This window comes from Meles meles, chromosome 7 (genome assembly GCF_922984935.1).
Source record: "Meles meles chromosome 7, mMelMel3.1 paternal haplotype, whole genome shotgun sequence".
NCBI lineage: Eukaryota > Metazoa > Chordata > Mammalia > Carnivora > Mustelidae > Meles > Meles meles.
In genome coordinates this window covers 16,747,343-16,762,813 of record NC_060072.1, presented here as the reverse complement: position 1 = coordinate 16,762,813, position 15,471 = coordinate 16,747,343, and the positions used below count along the sequence as shown (strand labels likewise).

General features: G+C 46.5%; 1 protein-coding gene across 4 annotated transcripts in view; it reads right to left on the bottom strand.

Annotated features, from left to right (window-relative positions):
• The window catches only part of APPL2 (adaptor protein, phosphotyrosine interacting with PH domain and leucine zipper 2), a 50,900-nt gene that overhangs the window by 27,109 nt on the left and 8,320 nt on the right, over positions 1-15,471 (bottom strand). For all 4 annotated transcript variants that reach the window (XR_006819618.1, XR_006819617.1, XM_046011718.1 and 1 more), the window contains exons 3-5: positions 4,867-4,926; positions 4,238-4,309; positions 463-550 (exon numbers count right to left, since the gene is read on the bottom strand). Coding sequence is in view for 2 of the 4 variants with exons in the window: in XM_046011718.1 (XP_045867674.1) it covers positions 463-550; positions 4,238-4,309; positions 4,867-4,926 (220 nt within the window). In the remaining 2 variants the exon portion in view is untranslated. The remainder of the gene's footprint in view (positions 1-462; positions 551-4,237; positions 4,310-4,866; positions 4,927-15,471) is intronic.

Sequence of the window (15,471 nt, the reverse complement as noted above, 5' to 3'; positions counted from 1 at the left end):
TCCAAAGCATTCATGGCTCCCCCAAAACAGCATGCCTCCTATAAATGCTCCAAACCAGTAATACAAACCTGGCCATCTTTGTCTCCTCGGTAACCACTTACTCATCTTTCAAAACCCAGCGCAGAGATCACCTTCTCCAGGAAGCCCTCCCTGGCACCCTAACTTCAAAAGGGTAATCACACCTTTCCGTGTGCTGTTTTTATTCCTTGTACCCCTCTCTCCGGCTGCCCTCATCACATGATGCTATGATTGTTTCCAAGTTGGTTTTCTCATTAGCCTGTAACCTTCCTTTAGGGGAGCCAAGAACATAGTGGAGATTCAGTGAAAGTTAGCTAAACTGAAGTACTCCGAAAAAGAAAGGCATTTTTCAATGATGCACATATTTAAAGAAATTAATAGTCAGACAATTATGAAATGAATTGATGTTTTGCAGGTAATTGGCACCGAACTCAGTAACTTTACCTGTGAGATCCTTTTCTCGAAATTGTATAATAGGTAGAATCATTGTGTCTGCCAACTGTTTAGCCAGCTCTGTATGGAGAACATTAAGCTGAAAAATGAGAGAAATCTTATTGAAAAAAATTAAACCCACTATAAAGGACACTGCTTTCCACACAGGATCACACTGGACAATTCGGTGTGTTTCAAGAGTTCTGCTACATTTCCTCAGCAAATAAGCAACACTTCATGAAGCTGCAAATGATACAGGCCCAGAGGTACTCAAAACTAAATGCAAGGTTTTGAGCTGGCCTCAGGTCTGCTAAAGCAGTCTCTCAGCCCATGGCTACGGTCTGTGCACGGTGCAAACCAGGCTGAGCCACACCAGCTGGAGGAGAACACGTTCATGTCCTTGCGGTAAGCACAGCTCACCGGGAGCACTCACCTCAGGTCACACGTTACCAGCCACCGTGCGCCCACTCCCTCTCAGAAGGGCTGAAGTCACACTTGGAAGACCGGCCTGCTGGGAGCCTACTAACCCTAAAACCACAGCAGCTGCAGGCCTGGGAGTTACTCTGCAGAGTTGCATGCTTTGTATCCCTTAGTTCTCACCCACTCTGAGCGTCCGGTCTCACTGACTATACCCATGTACCAGGTGGGCAAACAACTCTCCACATCCAGACAGCAAAGAGGCAGAATGGTTGGGATTTTCATCCTGGGCTACTGGAATCCGAACTCCAGGTTTTTCCTATTATACCATGTTGGATAGAGAGTCTTATGCTCACGAAGTTGCCCAAACTTCAAATGTCTGGCAGTCTAGACATCAGTAACAAACACATATTACTAAAGATGTTTTGGGATTCCTGCTTGGGGAACAAAGGGAAATCACCCAGCAGTCGTTTTGGCAGTGTGCATCTGGCCAAGCTTCTTTCAGTGGTGACAGCAGTCACATATGGGGCCCCTCTGTACCCACAGCTCTCCCACCAACAGATCTGGTCCTTCACGGCTGTACTTCCAGAACTGCTCTGAAAAGCTTACAGACAATCATTTGCCAGGCAGGGGAGCTGGAGGCCAAGCAGTTAATGTCCTATCTTTCAATCATCAAGACAAAACACGGCAGCTTTGTTCTGCTGAGAACACAGGAGGACAGACATGCCAATAAATGCCACCAAGAGAATGTGTTAACTACTTTCCTGAATAACTTCAGTGAGAAATGTACTATTTTTTTTACTAACAGTTAAGTGAATGAAAGTCAACCAGTATACCTACTATGCGTCTAGCTGTGTGTTCAATGCCCTGATATACATTATCTAATTTAATCTCTACAACAGCCCAGTTAGGTGGGCTTTCTCGCTGCTGCCATTTACAGATGAAGACACCAAAAATCAGGGTGATTAGGTGGCTTTCCAGGCATCATTCACTTTTGGAATGGCAAATTTCCTATCTACTCATTGTCTTCCTTATTTCTTTTTTTTTTCCCATTTTATTTATTTTTTCAGTGTAACAGTATTCATTCTTTTTGCACAACACCCAGTGCTCCATGCAAAACGTGCCCTCCCCATTACCCACCACCTGTTCCCCCAACCTCCCACTGTGTCTTCCTTATTTCTTAAGGATCAAGGGGTTTGGCACCAACTTTTTGCCCTGGGGTTTTTGAGAGGTATGGGACAATCACTTCTAAACACTGTGCCTTAGCTCAAGAGAGTGGAAAGAGATTATCTCTTGGCACTTCAATATCGTCATCCTGAAAATAAGGAGAATACCATCTTCCCTGCATGGTTACTGTGACGACAAAACAGTAACCTGAATAGAACACACTCAGGGTAGAGGGCCTGACGCACACTCGTTAGCGTTATCCATAATGACGGTAAATTCCTGTTTCGGGTGCACTCGATGGAAGTGATCTAGGAACCCTGCCTTTGGGGAAATCAACAAGGACAGAAATTTCTATATGCATACAACATGGAGTGTCTGGTTCCTAGGGATTCCATTAAAAATATAAGCTACACAAAATCTCTACTTTTGTTTTTTCTGAGTCAAGTTACTTGTCTTGAAAATTTTCCAACCTGATACAGGCCCCGGTAGAGAAAACAACCTGAAAAGCTACTCAGAAGCCTCGCACCTGAGCTAATGGCTTTCATGCACATAGGTCTCCATACCAAGAGGCTTGTATGAGAAGCCCCGACAGGGTCAAGCTTCTGGGAGGCCGTCATATCACCTGTAACATCACACTCCCAGCCGTCCAGCCTTTGGGAATGATTCACTCCCCACCAAAAGCATCATCATTCCTGCCCATGAAAGGAGGGTTGTAAGTAAGTATCTTAAACTGGAAATATCAGTTCTGGGTGCCTGACAACTAACCACATTTCCTTAGCAACCGGTTCTGGTCAAGAAAAGACCTGACTTCAGAGGGTGTAGCCCGCTGCTTCTCCCCTGGGCTCCTTATTCATGGCTAATTAGGAAACATCTGTCTCCTCACTTCCAAAACAATTACTTTTTTGCTCCTCTCTAATTACTTTTTTCCATTCATGCTCCTCCTCTTCTGGAAAAGACATCTATCCATGTTAACCATACACTGTGAGAAGAGTCAGAGTCATGGAGAAAGCATGAAGCTGAAAAAGAACTGGACGACAGTTCTTTTATATCCTGTTATATCTCCGTTTACAACCTTTCATATCTGTTATATCCCCAGTGCCTAGAACAGTACCTACTACACAGCAGGTGGTCAATATGTGTTTGCTGAACGATTATCAACTTGTTGGGTTGATTTGTTGACTGAATGACCATGCAATGTTAGTTTCACATTTTATAAACTGAAGACGGTATCTCTTCTACACCAGCGCCCGGAGAGTGAAACGGCACTTGCATATTCTTTCGCTTCTTCATCATCATTTTCTGCTGTGAGAACTGCAAGCTCCTTGAACGATGAAATACGATTTCGTACTGACCCAGTTCTGCAGAGGGTTCTGCTCAGCACCAGGAGCATCTGAGCTGCAGTGTTGATCACAACTGGGATTTATGTACTTCTCTTATAACAATACCCGTTTTCTGCAAATGTTCCCAACGTATTATGCAGCTACAACGGTTGTATGAAACCCTCTGTGGTGGGGTAATTCCTGCCCGCCCTCATCCTTCACCAAAGAAAGGTCCAAGCAGAACATGTGAGTCTTTAGAAACAAGGTCTTCACAGATGTGATGACGGACCTCCAAATGAGACCATCCTCAGTTATCCAGGTAGGCCTTAATTCAATGACAAGTGTCCTTCTACGAAGAGAAGACACAGAGGGAAGGAGTGAAGTGGGGTTGGGAGGAGGCCACGGCAAGGTGGAGACTGGAGGGATGCAGCTACATGCCATGGGACAGTCAGGGCCAACAGAAGCTGGAAGAGGCCACGAAGGATTCCCCCTCGGGCCTCTGGAGGGAGCCTGGCCTTGCCAACAATGTGATTTCATACTTCTGGCCTCCAGAACTGGGAGAGAATAAATGTCTACCATTTTAAGCCACCTACTTGTAATTTATTACAAGCAGTTGGAGAAACCAGTACACCCTTCTTAGGAAATTGAATTCTCAGAAATCTCTCTTGGTCCACTGTTCACGTATAACAAAGCGTTTCTCCTCACACCAGGAACAAACATAATCGCATACAACCTGTCTTATGAAATGAGCCTTGGAAGAGCAGCGAGTTGAGATATACTCTGAGATATTTAAGGAGATACCTAAAACGGAAAGTGGGCCAACACAAAGATGAAATAAAGTTCAAGAAGGAATCAAATCAAATCTTGCCACGTTGTGATCTTACCTCATCTACCACTTTGGCAAAATAGTGGAGTGTAGAAATTACTTCTTCATCGCCTTTGCCAAGAGCAAAATTCTAAGACCAGAGAATAAAAGACCTGGGTGTAAAGGCTTGGGGAGTCAGCGCTCCACCCCACCCCACCCACGTCCCACCACCCTCCACACCAGTCCCCACTCTGCTCCCGAGTGCACAGGGTGTCGCAGTGTCTGGCTGCAGAAAACGAGTGCATTCGCCTTGTCCTGCCCCACGATGCTCTCAGTCGCCCCTCCCTGACTATCCCTTTGTTGGCCATCGCCCTTCTTCTGTCTGGACATAACGTCATCTTTGAGTTTAGTTCCTGGAACTGAATTATTTCCTGGAATTTGATTCCTCAGACCATGCACCCTCAAGGCAGTGGGTGACTTCTGTAGGCTAATTAGACTATACCATAAAGACTTTGGGATAATCACCAATTAGATTTATCAGGAGAAAGGAAAAGGCAAGACAAGAGAAAAAACAGGAGTGAACCACGGACAAAAAAAAAAAGAAGGAAATCAAAGCCTCTCAAGGATGCCCTTGGAGAATTCCTTACAAGACCGCCACTCTCGAGGGCCCCGAGCACAGCTGCACATGCCAGGTGAATCCCCAGTTACCTGTTTCTCATATGCCAGCAGCTGCTTTGAGAGCTGGTGAGTGGCCAGGCACATCTCATTCTGCAGGGAGAGGAGAAAAGCAGGTAAGATGTGTCCAATACACACAGAGGCACCAGAGAAACGTCACCTCAGAGAATCCCCTAAAAAATGTATGCGTATGTCTGTAAAATAGTTTGTTCAGAAATTATTTGGCAAACAAGAGCAAAACAAATTAAAAGGGTTAAAGCTTGTTACCCCCCACCCTCATTTACAAATTACTGCTCCTTCCGGTCAGTCGGTACAAAAATGTAGCGAGCAATTACGCTGTGCCCAACATCCAAGAAAGAGGCCGTCCCTGTCCTCACAGGATTTACTGGGGAAGCAGACATCAAAAAATGGTTACAAGCATGATGAGAACTGCAAAGGAAATCACGGACATGTTAGGGCTCTAGTAGGAGCACGCAGATGGTCTCTAAGGAAGAGAGGTTCTAAGTGGACCCCTGAAGACAGATGAGGGACTTAGCCATGGGAACCAGCTTTCCAGAAGGAGGGACTCGCGTGTGGAAAGCAGCACAGGCTGTCTGAACAGCTACAGAGCAGAGTGTAGCTGGAGCAGGGGGTGCAGGCGTGTAGGCGAGATGAGGCTGGCTGTGCAGGCAGAGGGCACGCAAGCTCTACGGTCCACATCTGGCCTGGATTCCAAGTGCAGTGGGAATTTCAGCAGCACTGGGACCTAATCAGATCCAGCAAACCCAAGAGGGATGGGTCGGTCCCGCCAGAGAGGAACACAGAAGCACAGCTGCCCTGTCCTGGGACGCCCGTCTTGTGCCACTTTTCACTGGCCCATATTGTTCATCTTCCTCTTCTCCAATTTATCCCTCTAATCTCTGGCTGTGGGGCAGTTTTCCACCACTAGCCTCCCACAGTCGATGCCGTCCATGTAGAACACGTGTTTTCCACAGCTCAGTGAAAGCTTCTCTTCAGATTCAGGACTCACTCCCCACAGAGGAGAGGGCCACAGGGTCTGACTGGAGAGGAGGGGAGGGCACCAGCTGGCCTTGGCCTTGGCCTTCACTTATGTTCTAATTCTAGGTTTGCTGTTCCTTTACGGGCAAGGCCCGAACTCTGCAGGGGCTTGTTTTCTTTACCTTGGTTTTCCTTTGCAAAACCCATCGGAGTCCTAATCCTACTTTTCTCAGCCCTCTTTGCTGACACCCAGCCAACCTGTTCTCCGACTTCCTTCATGGGCCCCAAGGAATAGGCACTAATTGGCCCTGAAACATGGCTATCTCCCTTTTTCCCCAGAATAAAACAAGCACATATAATAAAAGTTCCCGGCTTTGGCATCCTCCCAGGGTGCCCCTCCTTTCAAAACAAACCAGAGCCGGTGGCCACAGAGCCAAGAGGAGGCAGGTGAACAGATGCACAAGCACTAGCCCCACACGGGGGAGGGGATGCGACAGCTCCCGGCACGCGGCAGCCTCTCGACAGATGTGTGATGAGTGAGTGAGCACACAAGGTCAGAGGACTCATCGAATTTCCCGGTTTAATACAACACTTGGAATCAGAGGTCAGGGGAAAATACCTCCTAACCCCACAAGGTAACATCACAATGGGGGGGGGGCAGGCACAATAAAATACCAAGAGTGGACACGCACGAAACCATCCGCCAAGACTGTCGGTCATCTCTAGCAGTGCCATCTGGAAGGTCAGACAGAGTGCATGGGCACGAGGGTCTCGGCCCACTCACGGGGCTGATCTCCTGTTGTATCAGAAAATCCCTTGCTCCTCCTCTCAGAGTTAGCGACGGAGGGTTTAAGGCGGATTTGCTCAAGCTACTTTGGCATCGGCCTGGGGGCAGCGCCAGTGTGGAGTAGGATTTGCAGACCTACAGACTTACCCAAACAGCAGCAGCTAACACGGAGAGCGTTTAAACCACGACAGATGCCACACCGAGTGTATTCCATGCATTACCTCATTTAGTTCTGACAACCCTGTAGGTTAGGTTCTGATGACTAACTCAGTTTTACAGATGAAGTAACTGTGGCACAGAGAGGTTAAGACACTCGCCGAAGGTCACACAGCTAGTTCACAGCAGGGTTGGGATGGGAGCCCACGTCTGTTCCATCCGAAGATCTATACACTTAGACTTACAAGCCCTGCTAAGAGCTGAGGCCGCCTATGCTTTAGCCTAAAGTTGACAAACTTTTCCTCTAAGGGCCCAGACAGACATTACTTTTGGACATCGTCTCTCACAACTACTCACTCTGCTGCTGGAACATGAAACAGCCATAAAAAGACAGAAATGAATGAGTATGCCTTCCTTGTTTAAACATTATTTACAAAAACAGGAAGCCCAAGCGTGTAAATTGCTGATCCTGCTTTAGACACTAAATGTCTAGAGACCCACCCTCAGGATGCTCTCCATTAAGCTACAAGATTTCAAATTCAAGGAACATATTCTATTTTTTTAAAGATTTTATTTATTTATTTGAGGGAGAGAAAGCACAAGCGGGGGCGGGGGGGCGGGCATAGGCAGAGGGAGAAGCAGGCTCCAGCTGAGTAAGCAGTGTGATGTGGGGCTCAATCCCAGGACCCTGGGATCGTGACCTGAGCCCAAAGGCAGACACTTAACCGACTGAGCCACCCAAGCGCCCCTGTTTTCTACTCTTAAGTCATTCTTTATCTTAGCTAAACCTAAACTATTACTGCCCCGTATCTGTATCCTTTAGCAACTGGTTAACAGGCATGATACCTACCTTGCATGCCTTCAAACTAAGCAAGAAGCACTGGCTACCTGAATTCTTGACCACTTAGGGGTAAACGTCCTAAATGGAACGGAAAAAAACCTGTCAGAGCGCTGCCTGGGTCAGACTGCACCCTGGCTCAGAGGGGGGCGCTCCTGAGCTCCCTGCCCAAAGCAAAGAAGGGGATACAACATTCACTGCTGCTTTCTACAACTACTGAATACAGCTGGACTCTGCCAGGTCTCGCCCAGAAAGCCCTTGTGAAAATGCTGTGCCTTTTTCAGATGTGTGTGATTTCAGGCTGCACGTATCTGCTCTGCCAGTGTGATCTCACTGGGAACAAACGAGAGGTTCGAAACGACCTGTTACCTGCCCTGAAAAGAAGTGAACTTCTGGGCGGAGCAAATGCCGTGAAAAATCTTTTGAACTAGACCAACTCTAATCTTACTCACACTTAATCTATTGTACACAGAGGTTTTATGAAACGCTTTGCCAACATCAGCCAATTACCCCACACCCTGTGAGGTCGGCCCACACAATTATCTCTGTGGCAAGGCTTGCAGCCCTGGAGCTGGGGTGCAGAGTAAGTACCAGAAATACCAGTAACACAGACACCCGCTAACGTGCAGTGAGTCTTCTAGGTACTTGACGGAGCTGTGAAGTGCTTGCCGTATATTGTCACATTTAATCCTTCCTGTGCTCCTACAGGTGAGGACTATTGCCATCCTCATTTTATAGATGAGGAGACAAAGGCTCAGAAAGGGTAGTAACTTTCTAAAATCACAACCAATATCCAGCAAGGCAAGGACCCAACGCAGATCCGCTGGACCTAAAATCTACACACCGCGTTTTTAACACCATGCTGTTTCCAATCGAAAGGGCAAACCTGTTATCTGGCTGGCACTCAGTGGGCATGTCTCGCGGGGCCCAGGGACAGGAACATAAATCCCGCACTTTTTTTTAGCTGTCGTTCAACAACAGAAGTGGCCTAAAATTCCGACTCTAAATGGAGTTCCACAAGTAAGATTTCTATGGCATTCTGGAATGACTCTGGCTATTAACGATGCTATTCAATGCCTCCTAAGAATCCTTAAAAAAGACCACTTCATGAAGTGTTCGCTGACTGCATCTCCTGTATCCCACAGCCCCTCCATGGCTCCTGCCAAGGCAGCAACATCAGTGGTCGGCAAACCCGAAAGGAAGACCAAGCTTTTAGCAAAGGACTGTTTATCTCGGGGTGGCAGAGAGCCCACGGCGCTGTCACTGTCACCCCAAACCACCCAAACGCCCCTGCTGGCGGCACATCCATGCCGGATGGCAATGGTGAGGCCGGGAGCAGGGGCAGAGGAAACCCCCGGGGGTCAAAGTCACCATGTAGGCGCTTGCTTCCATCCCAGCAATGTCGCCTCAAGTCCGTTGTGGAAAGTCCCAGTCACCATGTGCTTACCACAAAGCCGGGGTCTGGGAGCCCGCAGGCTGGGCCGCACCCAGGAGTAGCGAGGGGCGCGAGGAACGGAGGCAGGACGCTGTGCTGAGGGCAGGCCGTGAGGGGTGCCCACTGGGGATGGGGACGTTACCCAGGAGGTAGCAGGGAAGCCCTGAGCAACGTGGGCAGGAGAGCGACAAGATCCGACAGGAGCAGAGGAAAGCTCAAGGGTGGCTGTGGTGGAGAGGCGAGCTGCAGGGGCCAGGGCGGGAGGGTGGCAAGACCACCTGGAGGGTCAGGTGAGGGAGAGCAGTCGGAGCCTGACGCAGAAAGTTCAGGACCTGTGACGAATTTCTGAGGCAAAAACAGCAGCATGCAGTGCATGAGCGAGGAGGAGAAATCAAGGAAAACCGGCCTCCAGTCGGATGACTGAGGGAAGGCGGCACCCGCAGCCAGGATGCAGAGGACCCGCGCGGATGCGGATTCGGGAGCGATGACAAAGCACACAGCTGGACTGTGCTGGCGTTCAGCTGCAGACGTCCCCAACTCGGTCCTTTACCCCACACCCGCGACACCTACGGCTCCAACACTCGGAGGGGCCAGGCCTGGTGCGGGCACTGGAGATGGAGAGTCTGCTCTCTGGGGTCTCACCGCCCAGAGGGACAGGGAAACCACACTCCTGCACCGGAAGTGCTGGGACCCACAAGTGTACGGGGCATCGGGCACACGGGCGCGCTTCGGTTGGGGAGGGAAGGGAGGAAGGAAGGAAAGATGCCAGAGACACCTCAGAGGTGAGGTCTTAACACCGGGAAGGTCATTTGTCAAGGGAAGGGGTTGATGGGGATTGCTGGCTGCAGAAATGGCAGAGCACAGTCTCAAGACATGGGGAGAGCCTGGCACATTTTGGAACAGCCAAACAAGAGGGTAGAGGATCAGGCTGGTACTCAGTTTGTGAAGAGCTTTGCATACCCTGCTGAGGAGTTCAAACTCAACGGCACGGGGAGCCAGGGAAGCATGTGACGACAGGGAGGGAGGGAGGTTTGGATGGAGGAGGGACTGAAAGGGGAAGACACCTCCTGAAGGCAGGACGATGGATCAGGGGACTGCTGGATCGGGTAAGAGCTGAGCAGTCACTCCCCACAGCACCAAGAGGAAAATGTCTTGAATAAAGACCCAGGGACAAGGGCTAGGAACAGATTCTGAAACCACCAGACTTGCTGAAGGGATCTGAACCCTAGAAGCAAAGAATGAAACAGAGGATTCTAGTGGGGTTTTGGAGAACACCAAGACTTAAAAGGGGCAGGCAGCAACAGGGTGCCAAGAAAGGAGAAAGATCTAGAAGGATGGGCAGAGAACTAGGAAGAGACCGGAAGGGACCATGTCACAGGAACTAAAGCAAGACCGCTTCAAGGGGGGTGTCATTAATGGATCAGGTGCTGGCCCAGGGCCCGAGGTGGAGAGGCTATGACTCAGGCACTAAACTGCCCCCCCTGCAAAATGGAGGAGGGAGGCCAGACTGAGGTGGCCTGAGGAGCAGGCATCAAACACCCAGTGAGGAAGTGAAGAGAGCAAGGACAGACTGCTCCGTCAACAAAGTCAGGATCAGAAGACCAAGCTTCTACTGAACCCAAATAAAGTCCCAGTACAATGTGCTATCTTAACTATTGTTATTATAAGACTCAGAAGATGATTAACACCCAGAGCCCTTCCTGTAGGAACTGATCTTTGCCCTTCACAGGTAAACTCTATTAACCTTCACAACAAGCAGCGAGGCGGCCATGATTATGGTCTCTGTTACCTGACAAGGTAATTCCGGCAAACAAGTGACCCTCCCAACATCACACAGCAAGTGGCCAAAGCCAGCACTGGAACTCAGATCTGTGAGTTCAAGGCCACACACTGAAGCCCTGTACCTAAGTGAGTGAGCCTCGCCCAGAATCATCTTCCATACTAATCTGAACGCCACCAAAGCCCTCCTGAGGAAAAGCTGTAGGTCCTGCAGCACGCAGAACAAGAGCAGGAATCCCAGTCTCCCAAGTGGTTTCTAGAAACCACTCATGCTCTCTGCTCCCTCACTGAAGCTACATTCATATTTCTCCTCAGTCCCTGTCATATCAACCTCAATTTGGCTGGTTTTCAGGGCTACTGAAATGCACTGACTAAAACAATTATGATAAAAACTAATTCAACAAGGAAAGTCACTCTGGGATACAAAAGGGAACCGGCTCGCCCCCCACACACACAGTGGGTCCCCGCTTCCCTGGGGGACACATTCCCAGAACCCCAGTGGATGCCCAACATTGTGGCTAGTGCGGAATTCTACATATACTCTTTTTTCCTACACATACATACCTATGATAAATTTTAATTTATAAATTGGGCACAGTGAGATATTCACAATAACCAAATGGAAAAATTACAATACAGTTGACCCTTGGACAACATGGGTTTGACCAGCACAGGTCAACTTACATGCCAAGTTTTTTCAGTAAATACATACAGAGCTGTAAATGTATTCCTCCTTGTGATTTTCTTAATAACACCTTTTCTCCAGCTTACTTTATGGTAAGAGTACAGAATATGGTATGTACAACACGCAAAATATGTGTTAATCAATTCTATGTTATTGGAAGGCTTCTGGTCAACAGTAGGCCATTACTAGCTAAGTTTTGGGGGAGTTAAAAGTTGTATGAGGATTTTCAGCTGTGCGGGGTCAGCGCCCCAACCCCTCCATTGTTCAAGGGCCAATTGTAACTATAATAAAAGCTATGTGAATGTGGTCTCTGTCTCAAATATCTCATCGTGCTGTACTCACCCTTCTTCTTGTGATGATGTGAGATGATAAGATGCCCCCGTGGTGAGATGAAGTGAGGGGAACGGCACAGCTCTAGGCTACTACTGACCTTCTGCAGATACTGCGGAAGAAGGAGCACTTGCTTCTAGACCACGGCTGACTGTGGGTAACGGGAACGCCGGAAAGTGAGCCCACAGTTAAAGGCAGAACCGTTGTGCTACACAGCTGTTTGGCTGTCTAACAGTGGCGATTGTTCTAGAGTGACAAGAACAACCTTGGAAAGCTCCTACTTCCTCAGCCTCTGCTGCCACTTCTGGAGGCCAGTATGTCAAAAGAGTAGAGCGTACTGGTTCCGGGTGAGAGTAAAGGTCTTGGAGTCAAAGACCTGAGTGCAAATTCTAGTTCTGTCACTGTGATATTACGGCAAAAGACATCACCTGAGTCTTAGTTTACTGATCTGCAAAGATGTCCTATAGTAGTACCTCTCCTTTCTTGTGAAAGCTAAATGAGATTCTACAAAGGAGATGCCGAGCTTAGTGTGTGGTATGCTTCTGTGCTCAGTAAACGGAGACCATTATTTCTGTTATTACGGTAAGCAGTTCTGATCCTATCTGCCTTCCAAATCCTCCCCCGGCCCTATTATAAGCTCCCACTCCTGAAAGCCCACTCCCATTTTGTTTCCCAATAGGTGCATTAGCTTGTAGAGCTTGAGATCTCTACACAGGGGCCCCCTGAACAATGCAGGGGTTAGGCGGCAAGCCCTATCTTGTGCAGCCGAAAATCTGTACATAACTTTGAACTGCCCCCGAACTTAACAGCATACTGTTGACCAGAAGCCTTACTGATAACATCAACAGTCAACACAAATTCTGTATGTTATATGTATCATATACTTTATTCTTACAATAAAGCAAGCCAGAGAACAGAAAATGTTATTATGAAAATCTTAAGAGAGGGGCCCCCAGGTGGCTCAGTTGGCTCAGCATCCAACTCTTGGTTTTGGTTCAGGTCATGATCTTGGGGTCGTGCGATCAAGCCCCTTTGGGCTCTGGGCTCAGCGGGGAGTCTGCTTGGAATCCTATCCTTCTGCCCCTCCCCGAACTTGTGCACATACACACTCTCTCTAAATCCTTACAACAACAACAACAACAAAAAAAAAAAAAAGAAAGAAAGAAAATCTTAAGAGAAAATACATTCACAGTACCATATTTATAAAAAAAATCCACGTATAAATGGACCTGTGGCTTTCAAAGTCATGTTGTTCAAGTGTCAACTGTATTACAACATTTCTTAAGAAGAAAAATTTTTCTTTATAATACCAAACTTCTGTGTATCTTTTCTTCAAAATATTTTACTCCTATCACCTCCTATGGTTACCTATTACCCCATTTTAAAAGATACTATTCCCAACTCCAGTTTGGGCTTTTAGTTTTTAGGATGTGTAGTTCTGTATTCCAGAAGGTTGAAGAACAGTTGTAGAGATAGAACTATGGTTGAGAAAGTCCACTTTGCTGAAGGAAAATGAAAGAGCCTTAACTATAGTTCTCACTTCAAAAGAATCCATCCAAAATTTACTTAAAGAAAAAAAAAAAAGAAAGAAAGAAAAAAAATTCTATCCAGACTGAAGGCACTAACTACAGAAGTTCGTTATCTGTTGGAGGAGACAGATTCCAAGAATTGCTGGGTTTCACTAAAATTGCTGGGGACATTTCGCTGGTCCCTGTTTTCTCACCACAAAGCTCACAAGGAGATTACTAAGTAAACTTCATTGTAAGATCCTAATAAATCCATTCTTCAAATATTTAAAAATTTTTAACCTCTCCAAGAAACAAACAAAATTATGGCAGATCTTTTGATTATTTATGGGATTCTGTATATCAAATCTATGAAATGAAAAATTTGAGATTTAACTGAATATAGGCACAGATGCATCTATTCAGACACTAAGGAGATTTTAACCTTATCTAGCCAATCATCCTCAAAACCGCAGATCTTTTTATGTAACCCATCTCTGCTATTAGTGCATGAGAAACGTGTACTGCCTCCTTCGTTCAAATGACCCCTAAAAGGTACTCAGTTCCCATGGCCTGCAAAGGCACATGTGACAATCAAAAGACAGATGTGACTTCTGGGACTGCTGTAAAATGTGAAAAACAGCTCATGGACTATAGTTTCATTCTAGCATATAAGTGAAATAAAATTTAAAATTTCCCCCAAATCAGCTACAATCAGCAAAACTGCTCACAGAACTTTCCTCTAGTTTTCCACATTCTTCCTCTTTCTAAAACTGAGGTCCAATGGCTTTCGCCCTATCAGAATACAGAAATTTACCATGTGGTCTGATTCAAAGTGAATCATTTATCACTTTCCCGCAGTATATACCTGTTTTTTAAAATACAATAATGCAAAAACATCTAAGTGCCTGTGTTTTTAAAAATGAGATTATAAAACCCTACTAATTTAATTCAACAGGTCTAGGTGTAAAATATTCAAGGAATAGTGTTAAATAAATCAAGAAATAACTTAGAGGGAAAAAGTTGAGTGAAAACACTGGTAAGTATTACTATACATATGTATACACACACCCATAAATACATGTATATAAACAAATTCATCAAAGAGAAGTCAAAGAAGTTTTGTTTTGTTTTTTTTAATTACAAAGAAACAAAAGAAGACACCTAGGCCTTCACATAAACCTGAAGACCAACTGACTCTGACCCAGCCGATCTGGATGCCACTGGCCACTGCTCGAATCTGTTGCTGAGTTTGGCAGCCTAACCAGCCCTTCCCGCCAGCCTCTGCTGCAGGAAATGCCGAGGCAGGAGGAAGGGTTTCTGGCCAGTAGAGAACCCATGTGATGATCATGTGGTGTGAATTAAAAAAGCCGGTTTACAGACTCTTGGAATGCACGACCCACTTAATTTTGGCAAAATGTAGTTTTCTGGCTCAAAAGAAAAAAACGCGTAAGAACGCATCTGGACATCTCCAAGTAAATGATTCTGACAGACATGGAGAGGCAGAACAGAAACTTTTGAGAGTGACACAGACACTGTCCCTTAAGTCTTGGGTCTCCTAAACCTTAAATGGGAGACAAATCATTTAATGACAATATTCAAATCATTGAACAGCAAGTAAGTTCAGGTCCAAGTCCAGTGAAAAAAATTCTAATTTTCTTAAATTTTGAATATGTAGGGAATATAAAAAATACAATATAAATAGGGTTTAAAAAAATCAACATAATATGTCCCCAGTTTCTGAATGTCTTACCAAAACAATATCACACATGAGCACATGATTTGTTTGGGTTTTAACATCAGTCCCAATTAAGTTCCACTTGTATAATACATTAGAGTTTTCAAATCTGTATCTCCAGCCTGAACTTTAGATCTGAGCCTGTAACAAGCTCTTTCTCCACTTTGATGTCCCGTGGACACCTCAAAATCAGACTTTCAAGAATTATGATTGGCATCCCTGCCATCACACACACATACGCGCGCGCCTGCACACGCACGCACGCACACACAAACATACCCTCCATCTCTTCCTATGTGCTCCTGATTCTCCACCCTGTCGTTCAACTCAAAGACCTGGACATCATTCTGGACTCATCTTTCACACATCTCACCCCTTCAGGTCCAATCAGTCACAATCTGCCTCCT